Source organism: Leuciscus leuciscus, assembly GCF_965113295.1.
Source record: "Leuciscus leuciscus genome assembly, chromosome: 3".
Classification (NCBI taxonomy): Eukaryota; Metazoa; Chordata; class Actinopteri; order Cypriniformes; family Leuciscidae; genus Leuciscus; species Leuciscus leuciscus.
Genome location: NC_138727.1, coordinates 9,144,179 through 9,166,781, shown reverse-complemented (window position 1 = coordinate 9,166,781; position 22,603 = coordinate 9,144,179). Strand labels below are relative to the sequence as shown.

The 22,603-nt window shown below is 34.5% G+C and overlaps 1 protein-coding gene across 3 annotated transcripts; it reads left to right on the top strand.

Moving 5' to 3' along the window:
- Positions 1-573: 573 nt before the first annotated feature.
- Positions 574-17,201, top strand: micall2b (mical-like 2b). 3 transcript variants are annotated; one of them, XM_082163731.1, is made up of 17 exons: positions 578-922; positions 1,710-1,758; positions 4,091-4,232; positions 4,818-4,966; positions 5,225-5,355; positions 6,066-6,503; positions 7,669-7,977; positions 8,197-8,366; positions 9,664-9,712; positions 10,241-10,449; positions 11,647-11,714; positions 12,154-12,271; positions 13,553-13,655; positions 13,754-13,827; positions 14,091-14,199; positions 15,028-15,074; positions 16,164-17,201. In XM_082163731.1, the coding sequence occupies exons 1-17, from the start codon at positions 780-782 to the stop codon at positions 16,226-16,228; spliced, it is 2,373 nt and encodes a 790-aa protein (XP_082019857.1). In that variant the 5' UTR covers positions 578-779; the 3' UTR covers positions 16,229-17,201. The 3 variants fall into 3 exon arrangements, with proteins under 3 accessions (XP_082019859.1, XP_082019858.1, XP_082019857.1); XM_082163733.1 differs by lacking the exons at positions 12,154-12,271; positions 13,553-13,655; positions 13,754-13,827; ... (1 more) ...; positions 15,028-15,074; positions 16,164-17,201 and adding an exon at positions 11,895-12,057 and having other exon boundaries at positions 574-922; positions 11,647-11,782; XM_082163732.1 differs by lacking the exons at positions 12,154-12,271; positions 13,553-13,655; positions 13,754-13,827; ... (1 more) ...; positions 15,028-15,074; positions 16,164-17,201 and adding an exon at positions 11,895-11,937 and having other exon boundaries at positions 574-922; positions 11,647-11,788.
- Positions 17,202-22,603: the final 5,402 nt, after the last annotated feature.

Sequence of the window (22,603 nt, the reverse complement as noted above, 5' to 3'; positions counted from 1 at the left end):
TGGACAATAACAGCACACTTAAAAAAAAAAAAAAAACTCTGAAATTAGAAACAAAATATCAGACAAAGTGGCATTTATTTTAAGGAATAATCTGAAGTAGCCTACACTTTTTCCAAAATAAGCTTGTGTATGAAATAAGAAAGCTACATATACTGTTCAAAATTAAGTAAATGGATACTTTCTGGTTGTCAAAGGCTAATATAAGCAAAGTCTCTTTCAAGGATATCTATATATTCGTTATATCTGTAGTCTTTGATATAACATTATCATACTTATTGTAATAAACAACACCTGGTAGTAGGTCACCTGTGAGAACTTGAGGGGAAATTACTTCATACATGCACAAAAAAAGATTACATAGAACTATACACTTGGTTTGATGTTTATTAACTAATAAAATACTGTTCAAAGATATTCCAATATGGCACTTGCCATGGAGCAAGTTTTGGTAGGCTACTTTTTGTAAGTTCTTGCTTGGTTCATGAATATGGAAATCATTCAGTTCCATATAAACCAAATTTCTATGTTGTAGCTACCATGGGAAGTCCTTTAAAACGTTTACCTTAAACTCCACCCATGAAGACGTCATAATAACTCTTCCCTGGAGTTTCAGGGGTTTCTCAACTTCAGCTGACGGTGAAATCACTTGGTGTGGGTGAAAACCAAAAGCGTTTAACATTCAGCGTTCGCCTCGCTTGTAGACCCCCATTGGAAGGAGGCAATTTCAGAATCCGTGTTCAGTTTTAAATTCTAGTCCCGTGTTGAATCACAGTCGCACCATGGCTGCTGTGAAAGCGCTTCAACAGTGGTGTAAAATCCAGTGTGCAGGATACCGGGACGTGTCGATCACCAACATGACCACATCTTTCCGGGACGGTTTGGCGTTCTGCGCTCTAATTCACAAACACAGACCGGAATTGATGTAAGTAACATCCCCCACAGAACAAACGCGCGGATCGGTGAGCTGCATTGTGCTTAGAAAAGCACAGCTCCTGAACTTTGGATGAACGTTTAAATGCTAAACATTCGAACGTAGAGTTTGTTTACAGTTTATACCATATCAGACTTAAGAACATTTAGATTTGTGGTTCAAAACTTAAGACATTTTGAACTTAGGACGAGGGCGTAACACCTATGTTTAGAACATAGGATGGCATGTAAAGTTGTATTACTTTAGAAACATGATGAGACCTTTTAGAATTTAGGGTGAAGAAATGTAGGCTATCAGTGAACAAAATGGGAATTTTTAGACCTTAAGTTAACAACTTTAGAAGTTAGGAAGAGAACATTGGTACTTTTAATACCATTATTAGGCGTTATAAGTGTCCTTCATGACTTAGGATAACAACTTCTTGAATTTAGGACCAGCACTTAAAACTTGGATTACATTATAACTTAGTACAAGAATATTGACATTTTTAGAATTCCAAACTAGATGTTAGAACTTTTAGAACTTTCGATGACTTTCACAAACTTTTTAAAACCTATTTTACATCTTGGGAAACTGAGTGTGCTTGAAATACTCAAAACTTTGTGTTTATTCAATGTTTAGGCTATGTCTTGCAACATTCTAGTTGTTTCAAGTGTGTATCTGGCACTTGTTTGTTGACATTGCATTGGTACATGCTTGTGATTTGTGTTTTTATTAGTGTAAGATTTACTTTAATATTTAGCATGGGAAATTCCCTTTTCTTTTCACTCTCTTACAGAGACTTTGACTCTTTGAGCAAGGAAAATATTTACGAAAACAATAAACAGGTAAGATATTGTTCACTTTATAAAATTATCTCTTTATCAACCCTCATCACTTTTTTTTCTGTAGTTTCCATTACCACAATATTTTACGTTTATGACATTTATCCAACAATTTAATTAATTTAGATACCTATTTTTTTTATTTTCTTATATCATAACCGTCTCCACAATTGTTAAAAAATACACGTTCCCTCATATGACTAACAGCCCATCCAAAGTGATCATCAGCAATATGAAAAAGCAGATTAACATTTGGTACCATTCACTCTCAAAAATAAGGGTTCCAAAAGGATTTTTGCAGCAATTCCATAGAAGAACCGTTTTTTATTCCCCAATAACCTTTTTAGTGGATAGTTTACCCAAAAAATGAAAATTGTCTTTTACTCACCATCAAGTTGTTCCAAACCATAAGAATTTCTTCTGCTGCTGAACACAGAAGAAGATATTTTGAAGAATATGGGAAAAAAAACAGTTGATGGATCCCATTGACTTCCATATTATAAAAAATAAAAAATAAACTATAGAAGTCAATGGGGTCCATCAACTGTTTGGTTACCGACTTTCTTCAAAATATCATCTTTTGTGTTCAACAGAAGAAATAAATTCATTCAGTTTGGAACAAATTGAGGGTGAGTAAATTATGAAAGAATTTACATTTTTGGGTGAACTTTTTTCCATAATAAAGAACCTTTATGGAAAAGTTCATGTTCATGGAAGTGTTTGTAGGGTTCTTGGATTTGCTATACAGTTCTTCCAGGTAAAAAAAAAAAAGTCATTGATACATAAGTTCCTTCAGATCAGTATGTTGGTTTAGGCTTCTGTAAAGCATTCCCACAAAAAAAAAAAAAAAAAAAAATCCTAAAGAACTAGAGAATCAAAGTTCTTTGTGAAATATAAAAATGCTATCTTATGGCCTCAGCTAGTAAAACATTTTTGGTTCTTTATTTGTAAGAGAGTAGATCAACAACTTTAAGTTTTTTGGGAAATGTCTTCATTCCAAGAATATCACAACCCCATCATTTTAACAGTTAGTATGTTTCCTAGACCGCTCATGGAGCTGTTTGACCCATATGTGGTTGACCAGAGCTAAGAAGTGACAGATTGGATACATACTCCAGGCCTATTCTTCTGGTTTCTTTTATTTTTGAGGCAGCTGAATCACATGTTGTGCTGTTGTAGACCATTATAAATCATCATCTGGACACACTTGTGTTCCTGTTTCCATGGAAAAGGGAATGCTGTCCAGAAGGGCATTATTGTGAAAGAGGGAATACAATAATGAAGGTACTGCAAAAGAAAAGCTAATGAATAGCTTTTTGTGCATGCGAGGAAGACATTCTCTTTCTAAACCAAACACGTGTGAGAGACAGAGAAAGTGAAAGTGTTAAGATAAGGTAATGCATGGTTAACAGGGTGGAGATTAAGTATAAGGTCAACAGAAACCTGGCACTGACTAAGAGTTTTTGTTTTTGGTTGTTAAAAAAAAAAAAGTCTTAACATTCTCAGATCTGTAGCGATTCGTGGTCTTTTAAATGCATTTCCTGTTCTGTGAGTTGTTTAATGAATCTTTACAGAGAAATGTCTCCCGTTATTCCTCTCCATTTAGATTTTATCTAGATTTTTTTCTCTCTCTCCTTGGTCATGTCTGCTCTTGTTTATTTTTGATCTAAGGGTTTTTCTTTTCTCCCAAAGAAATCCAGGCCAAGTTCACATTTTTGTGTGTGCATAATGGCATTGGAGGAATTATAGTTCTTCCTCTGGGTGGAAAATCACCACAAATTATAAACTTTTTCCCAACGGTTCATCATTGTGAAATATACATAAGATATGTGCCTGGTGACACATAAGTTCATCTGGTGGCATTCGCACCGTCATAAATAGTTTAACACTGATCACTGATCCACAGAAAACAAAACTTGTTCACAACTTCAAGATTTAATAGCTAATGTCAATCAATATGTTCTGTGTAAAAGCTGATAAAAGCAAAAATATAGTTTGATTTGTAAAAAAAAAACTTAAATGTAATATTATTGTCTAGTTCCCCTTGTATTTTCTATAAGTTAATATTCATCAACACACTGCATTAATTATGTTTTTTTCCCTTTTGCAGCCTGCAGATATCAAAGATATGTTCAAATGTGGAATGATTTTTGCAGTTCTAGCACTTGATAATAGGGGTGAATAGGAAATCCTCTAATTGTTCTGCTACACAGATTTTCCAGCGATAATGTCCACACACACACACACTGAAACATCCTTAATGCTGAGAGTTAAATCCTACTTGTGAAATTCTTACACCTCACATTATTTTTATTGTTTTGTATTTTTGTACCAGGCTTTCGAGGTGGCAGAGAATGAGTTGGGTATACCTGCCCTTCTGGATGCCGAAGACATGGTGGCTCTAAAAGTGCCTGATCGACTCAGCATTCTGACCTATGTGTCCCAGTACTACAATTATTTCCATGGACGTTCTCCTAGTAAGACATGCGTGCGCACATGAACATTATTTTTCACATATTTTATATTGTTGCGGCACCTCTCTTCCCAGTCTGTCAGTAACACTTTGTCACTCAAAATCATCGTGAGCTAAGTTGATCGTAGAGAGCATTGGTGGAAATGGTTCTACAATCTACTTAGGCTTATGATGTTTTGTGGAATCGCAGTCCAGTTTAGTTCCTGTCTTTATGAAGCCCCTAATTCCGAAAAGTGCAATGTGCTCTGATTGGTCAGCTGGAGCAGTGTGTTGTGATTGGTCAACATCTTCGAGCGTGTTTGGGAAATCTCACTCCCCTTTCCATAACCGCTAGTTTAAACACGCTACGAAAACTCAAGACTACAGTCAAGGTGTTTCAGGGAGTTCAGAAACTGATATAGAGAATAACTCTTTCTGGAGTGACTCTGCTTTGTAACTTTGCAGACCTTTTTTTAATGCTCAAACAGCAACATTACACCCTAAAGCATAATAGGTGCAAAAAAGCACAATATGTCCACTTTTTAAAAAACATGTTTACCATGTGGTCATTTTTAGTATTGCTAAAACATTTCACTGTTTGGATGTGCAGTTGGAGGTATGGCTGGGATTAAAAGACCAGCCGAAGAGTCTAATGAAGCGCCATCTGGGAAGAAGAACCAACCTGTCACAGCTAAAGTTTACGCTTCACCTAAACCAGCCACAGAGAATAAGACGCCGAAACCGGCAAACGAAAATAAGGTACAATATGGAATTTATCTGAGATTTGTCACCTCATATAGGAACTTTAAATTGTTTGACAGTTCTGTATTTTTGGTCAAGTGTGTGTGTAATGAGGGCACATGAGCAATTTAACCCTGCCGTTGTCTTAGGTTACTTTATTCTGAGATAACTGATGTAAATATTGTTTTGCACATAATTATTGATTATTTGATTAATTGATAAAAACCCTTTAAAACACAGTGACTAATTGATTTATTTATTTTTTGTCATTTCCAGAGAGAAGTTTTGGCTGAACGTGCCAATAAATCAGGAACTCTGAGCAGCAGCTGTACTGTTTGTAACCAACATGTTCACCTTGTGCAGCGCCACCTAGTAGATGGGAAACTGTACCACAGGAACTGCTTTAAGTAAGTCACTTCTGTTTTTTTGAGCCATTGATCTTTTTATTCATTAATTTTTACCTTTAAGTTTAAAAATAGCACATCAACTCCACATGACTAGTGAATCATGTTTGAATTGTCATTGCAATGCTTTAATGTGTGCAATGTAATGTGGGGAGTTTTTTTTTTTTTTTAAAGCTGCCTTTCAGTTTTGCTTTATTGCTGTTCATCAACTATCATATCCATTGTTCCTTGTTTTTTATCGCCTGATCATTTAGTATGCATGACTAAAAGGGAGTGAAGATAAATATCTGTTGGACTAATATACTATAAATGTAATCATTCACCTCCTGATGTCTTGGAAAGCATTCCTGAGCATTTCATGATCAGATAGCTATCCAATACAAGTATCCTTTTAGACTTTTTTTCGACAATACAATATTTATTTATAAAGCACATTTAAAAACAACTGAGGTTGACAGAATTGCTGTACAATAAAAGCATACAAACCAAACAAACATAAGATGTACACAAAGAGGCAGGGAAGATTCAAGAAATGTTAAAAGCTGATGAAAATAGGTGAGTTTTAAGTCGAGTTTTAAAAATTGAAATAGAAGAGGCAGTTCTAATATGAATCGGGAGACTGTTCCGGAGTTTGGGACTTGCAATTGCAAATGCACGGTTTAAGCCTGGATTGGGTTTTTGAAGTGTTTTATTTCAACCTTCCTTTTCAACAGATGCAGAGAGTGTTCCACTATTCTTCTCTCTGGCACCTACAAGGCTGGAAAAGAACCAGGCACTTTCATCTGCAAGACGCACACAAGCACAGATAAGCCTGTAACAGCGCCAACCACACACATCACAGTGCCTCCACCGAAGACACAGTCTACCTTTATAACCAAGACTATCCAGAATGCATCAGGTGGAGGTACTGGAAAATCTGGTTTAACACCTAACGCATCTAAACCGGGTTGGCTGGCCAATAAAAGTGACCATACACCCACCCGTGGGTTAGCTGTCACACCTACTCCAGCAGTTCAGCTCAAGCCAGTACCAAAATCAACTCCAACACCAGAGACAACAACTGTGAAAATCTCTTTTAACCCCAAAACACCCACGGAGCCTCTTAAAGCTGTAAGCAACAGTATAGAGAAGAACCAAGAAGCCAGAAAGAGGTGACACTTTTTGACACTTTATTTGTGAAACTGTTATATTTTGGATAAAAGATAGTGTGTGACCAATACTGACTAATAGTGTAAGTGTGATTCTCTTGTATTTCGGATCAGTGTTGTTAATGTAAAATGAAACTATTAAAAATAGTTTTCGGTTTGAAATTAAGCTGAAATAAATGTATAAATATTAGATGAAAAACTTAAATGCCTTGTCAATTAACTTAAATAGGTTTAAGTTAAAGTACCAAAATGCCTTATTAAAACTCAAATACAAATAAATGAAAGCTATATGGAATAAAAAAAAAAAGGTAAAATAGATAAAAATCACTAAAGGCATAAGAAAATTACTATAATTTCAGCTAAACTGAAAATATAGTTATATAAGAGTACTATAATAGTTAAGAATTTATTGTATATCAGATTGTTGGATTGTATTTAGGGATGCATGATATATCAGTATCATGTCTGCTAATATTACACTTTTAATTTCTTAGTATCAATCAGAACTAGACATACTGTATATTGGATATTTAATTGTGCATGCTCATTTCCCCAATTTTTACATTTTTAGATTTCCCTTTACGGTCATCTACCGTTGTGATGCCTAAACTCACTTAAGCATTTAAGGGGTGTTTAAATGACACCGTTTTCTACTATAAACTTAAAACGTTTCATGTGTTTTGGCTGTTCATTTACATCACAATGGAGATTTGGAGCCTGAAAATGCGAACTTTCAAAAAACGAGTTTCAAAGAGCAAGTTTTTGAAAATGATACCATTATCGTCTCTGTGTAAACTACAAAAATGGTGATGTCATGCACATGCGTATTGCGTGTTCAGTCTATAAGCGTGTAGTGTTTCTTCACAATGTGACATCGCCAACTATTGGCTTGGCATGAATAAAACAGCATTTTTAGTCGTGTTCATGGATCCATGTGAACGGGATCGTTTTGACAACGTTGTCGTCTGTACGTTTTAAAAACACAAAGGAAATGTCATGCATTTACCCTAAAGCCTGTTGATTTTTAGTTTTTGTTTGTTTTTTTTGTTTTGTTTTTCACAAAATGTAATTTTAATGTTGCCCATTATAGGATATCGACCATAACTTGACAATGTTCAGCTTATTGTACTGACCAGAACATTCATATTTTTTTTCTTTTCTTTTTTAGATTCTTTGAGCCTAGCAGTTCTGTGCCTGAAAGTAAGAGCACCCCATCATACACCTCAACTACACCTGTGAGTACAGTACGTGTTACTCCTACAACAGAGAGTACAACGCCTAGAGTCACTGCAGGAGCTGGAGCAGGTAAAAAAAGAGTCCTGCTACGGGTGGGAGACTGGGCAAAAACACAAGACACAGAAAAAGAGGAGGAGAATGAAAAGGAGAAAGCCAAGGCTGTGATCGGAAAGATGGTGACGGTGGAAAAAAATAATAACAGCTTGTCTCCGAGTCCAGCTGGGCTGAAAGCAAGCAGCAGGTGAGCTACATTCACCTAAATAAAGCACATTACATCCTTGGCCTTTATTTTATCAATTGTTTTCGTAGGGTGGAAGTATACAAGGGTCATAAAACAGAATTATAGCCTCTATGTACTCAAGCCTGTTGAGTATTGTTTAAATCCATCTTGAAGTGTTTGTTGACGTGTTGGTGTAGGCACATCCATTAACACGTTCTCGTCACACTTTGGTTTCCATAGTAATGTTTCCCCTGTGGAATCGGGTGCTAAAGGCACCTTTGGTAGGGTGCGTCTCAAAGCACCGGATGCCGATGTGAAACCTACTGCCCCCGCTGCTACTGCGCCATCCTGGGTCAAAGATAATAAAACCTCTCTCAGGCCTGTGAGCACGCTGCCGTCCGACAGCAAGGGTGAGGAAGACAAACTCGCCTATACAACTGTCACTTCATGCATTTGATCATTTGCATAGCTTGGTCTTATTGGTTGTTTGCAGAGAGAGTTGTGCTTGACGGATATGATTTTCTGTACCTTTTGATATGTTATGTTAATATAGATGCTTAAAAATAATCCTCACTTTACAGTGACTTTAAAATAGGATATGTTTTAACACATAACAAATAACACATTTCTGTCAAACAAATAGTCCCTCAGTGGTGTGTAGTGGACACTAAAATAGGGAGGAAAAGCACCCTCTGTGTTAGATATATTTATTTATTATGGTTATTTTTATTATATATATTTTATTGTAATAATATAAAATGGAAATATCATGTCACATTTCCATTTGAGGTTTATAAGATTTTGAGGTATAAAATAAACTATTGTTAAAGTTCTTTTTACACCTTCAAAAAGTGAAAGAGCAGGTATTTTAAAAATGAGAAAAAGACAGTTAGTTATTATACTTTGTGTAATGTGATTTATCAGGATATGTTCCTACATCAGCTTCCTTGTTGGTCTTCGATTAACATTCTTATCTATCAAATCAGATTTTTGGCTCACAACAGTTTATAAAGAAATTAATACTTTTATTAGAGATATGATGCATTAAATTGATCAAAACTGACAGTAAAGAGATTTATAATTATGTTTGGGGTCTGTTATTATAAAATAAAATAATGCTTTATTCAACAAGGATGCGTTAAATCGATAAAAAGTGACATTATAGCCATTTATAGTATTACAAAAGGTTTATTTTTCAAATAAACTTTCTATTCATCAAAAAAATCTGGAAAAAAATACATATCTTCGTTTCCACAAGATATTAAGCAGCTCAACTGTTTTTAACACTGATGATGAAGAATAATAAATGTTTCTTGACCAGCAAATCAGAATATTAGAATGATTTCTGAAGAATCATGTGACACTGAAGACTGGAGTAATGATGCTGAAAATTCTAAAGCATAAAAATGGAAACGCATTCAAATATTTTACAGAATATATTTGTAGTAGACTTTGTGTAACATTATACATGTCTTTGCTGTCAATTAATCAATTTAATGCATCCTTTTTTTTTAAACTGGTACGAATGTTAATCTAAGACCAACAAGGAAGCTGATGTAGGAACATATCCTGCCTGGGTAAATCACATTACACAAAGTATAATAACTGTAACTGTCTTTTTCTCATTTTTAAAATACCTGCTCAGTCACTTTTTGAAGGTGTAAAAAGATGTATGTAAACTTTACAAATCTTTTGATGTAATTTCAGAAAATGATACAGCTCCATCTGGCTGGAGGTCCTTGCTCAGACCTGTGAAGTAAGTTTGCTCATTTTTCATCTCTCCAAATGAAACCAGCTTCTGACCTTTTTACTAATACTGTCTTGTTCTTTCGTGTAGAATGAATTTATGAATCATTTTGTCATGTTATTTCTCAGTAAAATCATTTATTATCATCATATTCTCTTCTTCTATATGATTTCCCTAACCAAATCATCCTGCTCTTCATTGATTAACCGCTTCGTTCTCCAGAAGGTCTGTCCCTTCCACTTCTTCACAATCTGTTGTGATTGGTTTTCTTGATGGCCGTGTAAAACTGCTGCGCCCAGTAAGACCAGCAGTGGGTCGTATCTGAAAGTTCCCAGAGCGATAGAGCTCAGTGTCCATGCACTTCCCCATGAAGATCTTTCGCCTGTAAATACCCCCTTTAAATTCCTGCCCCACCCTCTCAAACTTTCACCTGTCAGAGGTGAGAGAAGCGATGCTAAATATTTAGTGGCTGAGAAACATAGCAGAAAAGTTTAATATCTTTCTCTTATTTCCTTTTTATTTTATTTTATTTTTTAGAACTCCTCCCAGTACTTTAGAAAGCACCGGCTCACCCTCCAAGTGGCCGGAAGCAGCAGCAGCTTCTCCACCGACATCAGGTCCTGGAATCGGCCCAGCATCCAATCCTGCTCCATCTACCACCAGCATCACCACCAGCATCTCCACCAGCATCAGCTCCCCAAAAGGGCCCTCACCTAGCCCGAGGAACAACAGGCCTAAAACTAGTGGTAAGGCCTTAGGAAAAGTTGAGGAAATGGAATATTTCTTTATTCAAAAGGTCACATAAGAACAAGTACTTGTTCCGGCAAAAATTTTCTTGCAAAGAATTACCAGTCAAAAGTTTGAAAACAATAAATAAATAAAAAAGCAATGAATTCTATGAGGGTTAAGCATAAGCTTGAAAATATGAGTTTATAATAAAATTTTAAAAATATAATGTGAGGGTTGTGCTTATAGCAAAATAGTGATATAAATGTATGCATAAATACCACGATCAAGATACAATACTTTCTCTGAAAACCACTGTTTTCCCTATTATTTTTATATACTATTCTAGAGTTTAATATTTGGAATTTGCCCTTTTTTATGTTTTCAGTTTTCATTTGAAAGTTTTAGTAATCTAGTAATGGGATTTTGTCATTTTAATTTATTTTCCTTTTTAATTTTTTGTTTCAGTTTTAGTCATTTTAGTACTTAAAATTATTTCCATTTAGTTGCCAATGCAACATTTCAAATTTTCCTTTAAGGTTTTTAAGTTAAAGTTATATCTATCTATCTATCTATCTATCTATCTATCTATCTATCTATCTATCTATCTATCTATCTATCTATCTATCTATCTATCTATCTATCTATCTATCTATCTATCTATCTATCTATCTTATGATTTATATATTTAAAAAAAAATCATGTAAATATATCTTGTGAAACAAAATCAGGATACTGGTTTAAGGATATTTTTGCAGCGTATGGAAGCCATATATTTACATATCAGGATATATACATAGTCCTTCTATCTATCTATCTATCTATCTATCTATCTTATCTATCTTATCTATCTTATCTATCTTATGATTTATATATTTTAAAAAAAATCATGTAAATATATCTTGTGAAACTAAATCAGGATACTGGTTTAAGGATATTTTTGCAGCGTATGGAAGCCATATATTTACATATCAGGATATATACATAGTCCTTCAAAGTTATTTCAAACAATATCAATTTAAATCCATGGCACCTTGTCCAAAATCCAAGGTAATACCATGATACTTTTTTGTAAGGGTGCCAGGTACAGCTAAACTTGCATTAAAATGTTCACATTAATTGCATTAACATGAATAGGGGAGCACTGCATGCATTGTTTTTTTTTAGTTTCTCCATTTCTCCGTTCATCCACCCGTTTTCCTCTGTCTTTCTTCCAGACTCCAGCAGTGGCAGCAGTGTTTCTCCGGTTAGTCCCTCAGGGACTGAAACTCACAAATCGCACAAGGTGTGTGTCAAAACAATAATTACATGTGTTATCTGCATTTCTGTCTGCACTGATGTGTGTGTGTGTGTGTGTGTGTGTGTGTGTGTGTGTGTGTGTGTGTGTGTGTGTGTGTGTGTGTGTGTGTGTGTGTGTGTGTGTGTGTGTGTGTGTGTGTGTGTGTGTGTGTGTGTGTGTGTTGAGGGATTATTTTGTCAAGGGGCCTATTTAGACTGTTTTGGATAGTCAAAGGGACCCTTTGGGGCTCAGTTCTCTTTGAATAGACTACTACAATCAAAATAGAGTGACTTCATAGTAAACCCAGACTTTTGAACCATCTATTCAGTTCCTCATATAGACTTTTTAAAAAGCATTGAAAGGAATAAATAAACCACTTAGGATCTGTATAGAGTATTATGTGCAAAAGTTCACATTTGACATATTGTGTGTCTGTTTGCTTTAGCCGGGTTACATTCCGAAAGAAGACATTCAGAAAGAGCTGAAGGAAATTGAGATGCAAATGAACGAGTTGCAGAAAAGAGGAGTAGACCTGGAAAAACAACTCAGACAAAGTGATGAGGGTCTGTACAAAAATACACACACTAAAAAAAAAAAAAAAAAGCTCACCTTTTTACAGTTGATCAAATAAAATGATGGGATACATAGAGACTCGCATGACAAAGAAATAATTATTTTACTGAGAAGTGGATCTATTCATTAGGCCTATAGCCTTTAGTCAGATCCACAGATATTTAGCAAAATAAAGATACATATTATGAATTAAGTTTACAAACTTTTCACATTCTATAAAAAATATATATATAGTTGAAATTGGAAGTTGCGATCGTATTTTCTTCCCTGTTGTGACGTATATCCCAGTGAAACGGCTTCTGTAGGGCGGAAATTGATTAGATCACTGTCATTTGCTATGGACACTTTTCACAGACTGTGGTGATGCATTTCCACAGTTATCAACATCACGATTCTAGTAAAGTTTTTCATATTTAAAAAAATTAATACACATTTGTAACGCTATATATTGCTGCCGTATATTACCTTGTCAGTAAATTACAGAAAACAAATGAACACTGCTGCGAGGGTGTTTGTAATACAACGACGGAGGGTGTGAAGGCAAATTTGACATTTTTCTCTCTTCTGACCAACGTAATCAATCTCTATTTTTTATATTATTTTCTCTCTCTCTTTTGGAAAGTCCTGGAAACTCTTCAGATTTTTTTATTTAGCTATTGGAGCAAATGGAAAAACTAAAATTATATTTGCTGTCATCTCCCGTTCGCCACTATAGATGTTTTCTCAACTATGACGTCTACGCTTCTGAGAACCCCGGAAATGTGAAAAGAGTCCGTTGCTGTGATGTCATTTGAGTGACAGGTTGTCCCGCCCTCGCGTCAGTGAACACATCATTAGAGAAGAGATGTTTTTGCAAGAGGGAGGGGAAGTTATTTTGTTTGAAGATTGAGGGGAAATTAATCAAAAAAAAATTGTATGGACAAATAATTTATAATAATACTGCAATATTCAATAGTAATAAAAAAATAAAAACAAGACTTGTCAATTTAGAATTTCATGGTGACTTTAATCGAAGTCCCTTATACTCTTTTTTTTTTTTTTTTTTTTTTTTTATGCCTAAATGAAAGTGTTGATTTATCCTTACTGTGAATGAATTACGAATAGAGGATCAATGTTTTGGTGGTCTAAGCATTATTTAAACATGCTTATTAAAACATAACCATTCAGAGACTGATGTTGTCCTCTGGTGCTCCAGCAGGTGGAGACAAACATTACAAATGTAGATTCTCTGCTCTTTAACTTTTCTTACATTTCTTTTTTTATTTCTTCAGATGGAGAAGAGGAGACAGTAATGAATGACTTAATGGTGGACTGGTTTACCCTCATCAGAAACAAACAGGTCTACATGAGACGCGAATCCGAGCTTGTGTACATGTATGTGCAAACTGTTGAATTCTGATAGTGAATATTCTGCATTTCTGAATGCTCTATGTATTAAACAGGGTTATTATCTGTGATTTGTGTTATGATAGTGCCAAGACGCAGGATCTAGAAGAAGAGCAGCCCAGCGTTGAGGCCGAGCTCAGGAGACTGATGGAGAAACCAGGTTGGTACAACACTGGGAAAAAGTCTTGACATCATCCACTTGGTTTAATATTTTGTTTGTATAATGCTGTTGCATTCATACTTTTTGGGGTCACTAATTAATCTTGTGCTAATGAAGCTTTGTGTAGACTATTGTAGTCAACACAAACAACTAACTGCTTGATTTGGTCTTATTCAAGAGGTCTACTTTTGTTTAAAGGCTTGAGGGCTTCACATTCGAAGTAAAATCTAATCTAGCTATAAAATAATTTTTGTATCCTGTAGAGAAGACCTACCGCGAGCGTAAACGAGAGGAAGAGCTGATGGCCAAACTTGTGGAGATAGTTAATGACCGGAACGCCATATTAGAGGGGTTGGATGAAGACAGACTGAGGTGTGCAGGAAGCAGCATATATCATATCAGTCTATCTCGTATATCATATCTTTTTCATATATATATGAAATATATATATATATATATGTGTGTGTGTGTATGTATGTGTGTGTGTGTGTGTGTGTGTGTGTGTGTATGTATGATATTTGGATTGATAGATATATATACTATCTACATGTATATGTATATATGTGTGTGTCTGTGTATAGATATACAGTATATCATATATCTCATATATTTGATCGTATATCATATATCTCATATATTTGATCATATATCTCATATATATATAATATAATCTTATCATATATCTCATACATCCTATCATATATCTTGTATATCTTATCATATATCTCATATATATCATATAATCTTATCATATATATCTCGTTTATCTCATATATCAGATCATAAATCTCATTTATCATAAATATCATATTGCTTAATCTAGCCTAATCTTATTTTATTGCTTAATGTCGCATAAAGTAAATTGATACTATTTTATTCAGTGGTACTAAAGTTATTTGGTATTTAATTTGGTTTGGATTGGAATGCTATTGGATGAAAGTATAGGATATTTTTCCTTGCACATACATCATTGGTTACATCAGCAGAAGAGTTTAAAATTACTACATTTTGATGACTTTCTTTTTTATTATTGTTTTATAAAATGCACAATATGACCAGGTACACTTCATTAAAATAAGTTATTTGTTTGTTTGTATGTATGCATTTAAAAATTGTTTACATTGAACCAGAACACTATTGAATACCTGAAACTTTTACATAATGTGACATTTGTGGCTCTTTTTACACTTGCATCCACAGGGAGGAAGAGGAGGATGAGGAGATGAATAAGATGATGCAGAATCTTGGTAAGTATGTAGCATCAAACCCTGAGAATAAAAAAAAAATTCCCCATAGGCCTTTGAAAGAGATGGAGCAAAAGAAGTAAATATTTAACGTTTATCAATAAATAATATTTTAAGGACTTAAAATTGCCACAAATTTCCCCTGCTTTTCTTGTACAATAGATTAGATTACATTTCCCTAGCTAGACACTGATTACTGTGCACCAGCTGGCTCCAATTTTAAAGAGGCAGAAATTTGCAGCCAACTCTATTTATTATAGTCCATTCTGTTAGATGATTCAAAATGAACATCCCTTCCTGTTTGCACATAATAAGAGGCTGGCAACAGAGAGGCAATTGTTTGTCACCATTTGTTCAATGATGGCACAGAGGATTATTATCGGTAATGTTTAGTGTCTGATTCTAGTCAACACAACAATATAAACATATATTTAGTTTGTAATTGTAAACCCTTTTAGGAAAGCTGAACACACAAGAGATTTTACTCAAGGGTAACATTCTCATTTAAAGGCATTGGTATCTGGTGTGCTAAATATGGAAAGCTCGGAAAGTTTTCTGATTAAAAACATGCATTCATTTCACAATAATGTTTGCACTTTTAACCCAGCATTTCAGTTTTTTTAGCTTCCATCACTGATGCTAAAACTAAAGTTTTCTATTTGGAAAAACTAGCACCTGTTCAGCTCTCCGCCCACCAACTCTAAAAATCTTGGGAGTAATTACTCAGTGCATGTTTATATATTCCATGGCCAAACAGGAAAAGTAATGCTACCAATTTTGATTTAATGATCACTAATGGAAACCATAGGTATCTAGCTTTGGCTAATGATCTGCCTGCATTTTCAATGCTAAAACGAGTTATTATAAAATGTATAATTTACCAACCCAATTAAACCAATGCATAAATGTGGGCAAAAGTCATAACCATTTGCAATTCATGACATAAAAACTGTCTGAAAGCCCTGGAAGCTGTTACTGATGTTCTGTGGAACCAAATGAGACTCTGGTCACCATTAGTAAATGACCTCTTGAAATGAACTTTATCTTTATGTACCTTACAGTTAAATATGGGTTGTGCTCTACCATTTGCAGATATGAAGAAAGAAAAAGTCAAGAGAAAATCTTCCATATCCCGGTGGTTTAGCATAAAAAAGTAAACGGGCGTCTGCTGATGACTGCTCCTCATGGATGGTGTGTGTGTGTGTGTGTTTTGTCTCAGACAGAATGTTTCTGCTGCAGTTTGAGGTCAAAAATTTTATTTTTGTGAAATCACATCATGTATTGTCACACTTCTCTTTTTTTCACATACTTTTGCACATTTTTCATCTGTCTCCTCATCTCCTGTCTTTGTGGGTGTGATATGTTCATTTGTTAGAAAACGTTTTGCACTTGAATCCTTTGAATAATGTAGATTGGATCTCTCAGTCAGTGTTTCATTAGGGAATTAAACGGTGTTGAGAGAAAGGAAGTCTTTACGTCATATTGATTCATATTGGATCAAAGCTGAAATGGACAGGTTGAGGTCCGACTGTACTATATTCACACTCTGATGCTTGACTTTAATTTTTTTTAACATGTATTTTTAGTTAAGAATATATTTCTTTCCTATTTGAATCATTTTAATGGTATTATCCAGGCACACTTATACTGTCTCAGCAGCAGGGGGCAGACAGCGACTGATTTCAGCGATCAGACGCTGTTTGCCATCTAATTTCTCAACACACTGTAAGAGCACTGATTTAAAAGGGTCTTTTTAAGCAATTATTTAGGATTGTTAATTTTAAGAGTCTGTGATGTTGCCACGGAACTAGGATTATGCTTTTAACCACTGCCCAGGTAGCTTTTTATTGCTTTTTATTTGTTTATTTCCATAAATATGAATTGTCTGCATTCTTTTTGCTGTATTTGATCAATCAGTACATCTTAAAATATGTAACAAGCTGTTTAAGGATTTCGTTTTTATTTTAATTTAAGCCAAAAGGTCTCTCTTTTTTTTTTTTTATATACCCAGTACCCAACATTTATTTCCAAACCTTTATACAGTGTACAATACATTTTAATAATCAACATGAATGCTTTTCTTTTTAGTCCATCTACAGTTATCAGCTGTAATTAAACAGTTTTTCTGAAGTAGCACGTTTCATTATTTTTGTTGCCTCTTGCCTTCTATTAGCAAGACACATTTGTTTGCATATTTTTAACCACAATTGCTGTGTAAGCATTACAAATTTCCATTTTAAATGACTGTGTACTGCCTGCTGAAAAACAACCTTTACATTTAGGTATGACTGTTGTTTTGTTTTTTTTGCCAGGAAACTGTAAATCTGAGCCTCCGAAATAAGTTATAAGGCCACCTTTTCTCCTTTGCATGTAATGGTAAAATGCCCTTTAATTGTAATATTTCTAAATACATACAATATTTTAATATATTTGTGTATATAATTATACACACACACACACACACACGTTATGTTGAATTTTTATACACTACCATGCAAAATGTCAAAACTACAGTTACAATTTTAACTGCTTTCTATTTTTATATATTTGTTATATGCTGATTTGCTGCTCAAGAAACATTTCTTATTTTTATCAATGTTGAGCACAGTTGTGCTGCTTAATATCGTTGTGGAAATTGTGATGCATGATAAATATTTTCAGTATTCTTTGATTAAATAGAAATTAAAAAGAAAAGTTAAGAATTTTAATAGATTTTTTTTTTGTAACAAAGGTAAATGCCTTCACTGTGAAATTTTGATCTCTGTCCTTGCTGAATAAAAGTATTAATTGCTTTAATTTTTTTATATATAATTACAATTTAAAAATATAGATTTTTAACTTACATATATATATACATAATATATATATATATATATATATAAATATATATGATTATATATGAATATATATATATGAGAAACCAAACTTTTGAACAGAAGTATGTGGACATTGTAAAAAAAGACAGCTGTTGAACTCCATGTCTCCTCCTGAATGGAAGATCCAGAATAGAATGTCACGTTGATGCTTTTCATGTGAGAGTAAATGCTCTTGGAAAACACCTAACAGTGCAGAATCCCATAATAACCTGAATGCTTGGTCTTATTTTGGGGAATCATGAAACAGACTTGGTACACTTTGTGTCTGTGTACACGTGGACTTACCTGACCAAGATTCATCTCAATAATGTATGTTAGCATTTGTCTCTCAGCATGTTTGTGGGCTTCTAATGCACACAAATTTATTCCGGATCTGTGTCTGTTTGGCTTTGTCGTTCAATGAAGAAATCTGCTGCAACACAGATTATGGAGCATGTGAGACCACAAGAATGGGAATGCTAACATATGCTAATGTATGTGTTGATGCTCTGTCAGCGCTGATATGGCGAGTGGATTACCTGTGTTTCCTTCCATCTGATCCACTGAAAGTACCTACAAGCGAGGGCACCCCATTGAGCTTTACATGTGGCACTGCTTTTGATATGCATTTATGCTAAGAGTGTTTGTTTGGTGCTGCTTGAATTGAGTGATAAATATAGGTTTGTGATCTTGTTTAGTTTGCCTCATTTATTTCACTGTTAAAAATGAGAATTCGGCTAAAAATTCCAAATATTTTCAATTCCTCCATAGAACACATAAAGAGACGTTTAACAGAATGTTCATGTTGCTTTTTTCGTAACCTAGAATCATTGGGGAAAAAAACATGCTTCTACCTAACATTCTGCAAAACTCCAAAAATGTACCTATGCATAAAATTCACTGCAGTTTCCAGCTGAAATGAACACTAGTGGCTGTACAAATCACACACATTGATTACAGTGGCAAAATATTGATTGTGTTCTGACCTCAAAACACCTTCACCATAGTGCATGATTTGTAAACCAATAATAGGCCAACATGTCTTTTTTTGTCTTTCACATAACCAACTCTATAGGCCTATGTATAGCTGTTCTGATGCAGTCAACTTGTTTGGTGGACCATGGATCACTTAAAGGACAAGTTCGGTATTTTACACTTAAAGCCCTGTTTACAGATCGTTTCTGATGAAATAGAACCTAAAGAAACCTAAAATTCTCGGGCCAGCAGCATGTGTCCAAAATTTTATCTTAACCGTTCTATTTCATCAGAAACGATCTGTAAACAGGGCTTTAAGTGTAAAATACCGAACTTGTCCTTTAAGTACGAGTCCTGTGAAACACAAGTCACGATAAAAAAAGAGTTCAAAGACTCGTAGAAGCTGCTAAAATGGCATGGTTGCTTCAGCAAATGCGTTTTTATTTCACGTTTTCTTTTGTTAACAGTATTGTTTAGGGTCGGGTTTAGTGTATGTTCTATTTTTAAACACGATAGAGCCTTAACCTTTTAGCGCTACTCACCAGACATTACTTTTCCGAACTGCCACAGTACGCAGGCCTACTGTTCAACAAAAAGCATATTAAAACGTTGCCAGATTAATCTGTTTCGGATAAAACAAATTAGTTTTTTGTGCCACTTTGAAAGCGAAACGAGCAAAAAGCAACATCAGTGGTGTATTGCGTTACAATATTTGCATTACTCCCTAAAAAAGTAACGAATTGTTTTACTTAGTTAGGCTACTATTTATGGAAGGTATTGCGTTACTTTTTATTACTTTTTTTTCACCTGAGTTGGGTTTGCACTTGTTTTTTTGGTTTTTTTTAAGAACAATAAAAAGCAAAACTTTTATTTTTGCCAAATGTAAAGATACTTCCACAGCCAAAGTGAAATGAATATGCCTCAGGCTGAAGGAAATGCAAATTCCCTCCTGTACAGTAGAGGGCGCAGCTCAAGCATGCTGCCGTTCTGGATTGCAGAAAAATAGGACGCACATTTAGAACCTCAATAACCATCATGTTTACACAGCGCACCCAACGCCTCTTTACTTCTGATTTCTCTCAACATGGGGACAGGTGAGCTGTCAGTCTGTGCATAGGAAAACAAATTGTTACTTATTTGAAAAAGTAACCATTATTTTGTTGTACATTTAAAAGCAATGCATCACTTTACAAGTTACTTGAAAAAAGTAATCTGATTACATAACTCGTTTTACTTGTAATGCGTTACTCCTCATCATATAATTTTGCACAAATGTTGCTACAGGTGCGTTTTTCCAACGAGTGAAAGTGAATTATCACAAGTTCCAAAAAAATCTTATTTTTTTTTAGCTTTGATTGTGTACGATTTTTAATTTATAACTAATATGTTTATAGTATTAATATAAGCAATACAAGTAATACCACATTTGTCACTTTTATACTGTGTGCTGCTTTGGTGCTTGAAAGTCCTTGGTCAACATTCGCTTTCATTGCACCTGGAAAAAGAAAATTGTAACAATTGTAAACAATTTATAAAAAAAATGTGGTTATGAGATTTTCAGCAATCTAAACAATATTATTGTGGCTTGTGATTTTATAAACCCTTACGTTGGAGGTTATCTTTGTGAAAGACATAGTAGAGAATTTCTCTGCAGGTGCTTAATTTCAAAACACAGTATGCATATAATTGTTTTCTTTCAGTAGGTCCACTGTGCTGAGTAGTGTAATTTATTGTCATAAATGGTCTGGGTTAAATGAATTTAAGCACGCACACACACTAGGCAGAATATAAGCCCCTCATTGTGTGCGAGGAGATTTCTGGGAAAGACATTAGAGATGGAAAAGCTATACACTGATCTGGAGAGATAGTCTTGCCTGCATGTGCAGAGTTCTACACACACAGCTTCATGAGTGCACACACAAGTATTCGAGCCAAGTTTGAGCCCAAAACTATCAATTACACAAATACACATGTTGTATTTGATGGCTCAATAAAACTGTAAACACCCATGAAGGGTCATGAGAATACTTTTAGAGAAAGTTTCCAATTTTATGTGAACGTTAAATTTTTCAATTTGCGAAAAGATAAAGTTTTTCCGAGTCTGCATTCAAGTCTGATTCCACTATCTAGAGATCATGGGTAATATACACGTACACAACATTGCTGTATTGTTACAGACTCTGAATTTTGATTTAAAGCCATTCAATTTAAATAAACATTAAACTTTCAATAAACGCTTGTGACTTCACATGCTATATTAATGCAAATACAATCATATAAATGTAATTCATATTGTAATTATAAATATATTTAACTATTAAAATCACTGTAAAACATGGCTTTCATAGTTTATTGCTTTTTGCCATATTGATAAAAATTTCCATTTATAAAGGTGTGTAGATTTCTAAAGTATGTAAAAAGTATCCGTTTTAAGTCTTTAAAATCTGTTGTTGAGTAAAAGTCAGAGAAAAAGCAGTAAGAGAAAATGGACCCCAAAGTCTCTCCATATAGTGAAAAAAACAATGAAAATACATTGTCATGCATATTTTGATCAGATTACACCTTCTTTCATTACTGTTATTACATTTTTATCATGATAGCTTATTGTTCTCTATTATGTTGTTTGTGGGCACACTTACTATTTGAATTCATTCTCTGGTTTAATTTACCTCAGTGTAATTGCTTCTGACTTGGTAATTGGATAAGTTGGTTTGGCAAAAACATATACTTAGCATTCAGTGATGCTGATTTCATTATTGCATTTAGTTGTTTATTGGAAAGCCTATGGTGAGAGGACATTCTAATCTGTTTCATGACAGTTTGCAGAGAAATTGTTGTGCGTCATGCTAGTGTGTTTTGAACAAATCATAAGCAAACAACTTTTCAGAGATGTGACTTAGCGGTTAGTGCAAAAGCTTTCATGCAATTCAATATATCCGCTGCTTGTTTCAGAGTGAAGCGCGGCACTGTGTTCTTAGAGAGCAGCTTAGAGCTCGTTTCTACTGGTGTACACGAACTCCAATGCATTTGCGTTTGGGTTGCTTTAATGTGCATTTGGGAACACGACATTCACCAACCATCTTCCCATAGGAAGTATACACAAAAGAGAAGCTTTAAGGGCTCCATGCAGTTTTCCGTCTAAATAAGTTTGATGGTTTAACATTTAAAAATGATGAGGAAATTAAATATATGTAAAATAAAATTGATTTAAATATTATTATTATATTTTTCTTAAATACTATTTACATGTACATTTATGCATTTAGAAGACGAGAGAAGAAAAGAGTTTGAATTTATTGTTTGTGTGTAAGTGCATTGGGTTAAGAGTGAGAGGTCATTACGTGCTTGCGGAAGAGATGCGTCTTCAGCTGCTTCTTAAAAAATGTGATGTTCTCAGCAGTTCGGGTGGAGGTTGGCAGCTCATTCTACCAGAGAGGAACAGAGAGAGTGAAGGTTTTGGAGTGACTTTTTGCCTCATTGTGAGGGAACAACATCACTGGCTGACAGGTTGTTTCACATCATTCTCTATAGGACGCAGCTGACTGGTTCCTGCTATCAGTAGCCAATGGGCTCGCTACTGAACCTTCAAATACTTGGTCAGCATTTGTCGTAGCAGTTTGCAGATCTAATTGCGATGTTTCTGGTAAAAATTGTATTTAAAATGTTATTTAAAAAAATGGTTTTTAGTTTGTTTGTTGGAAG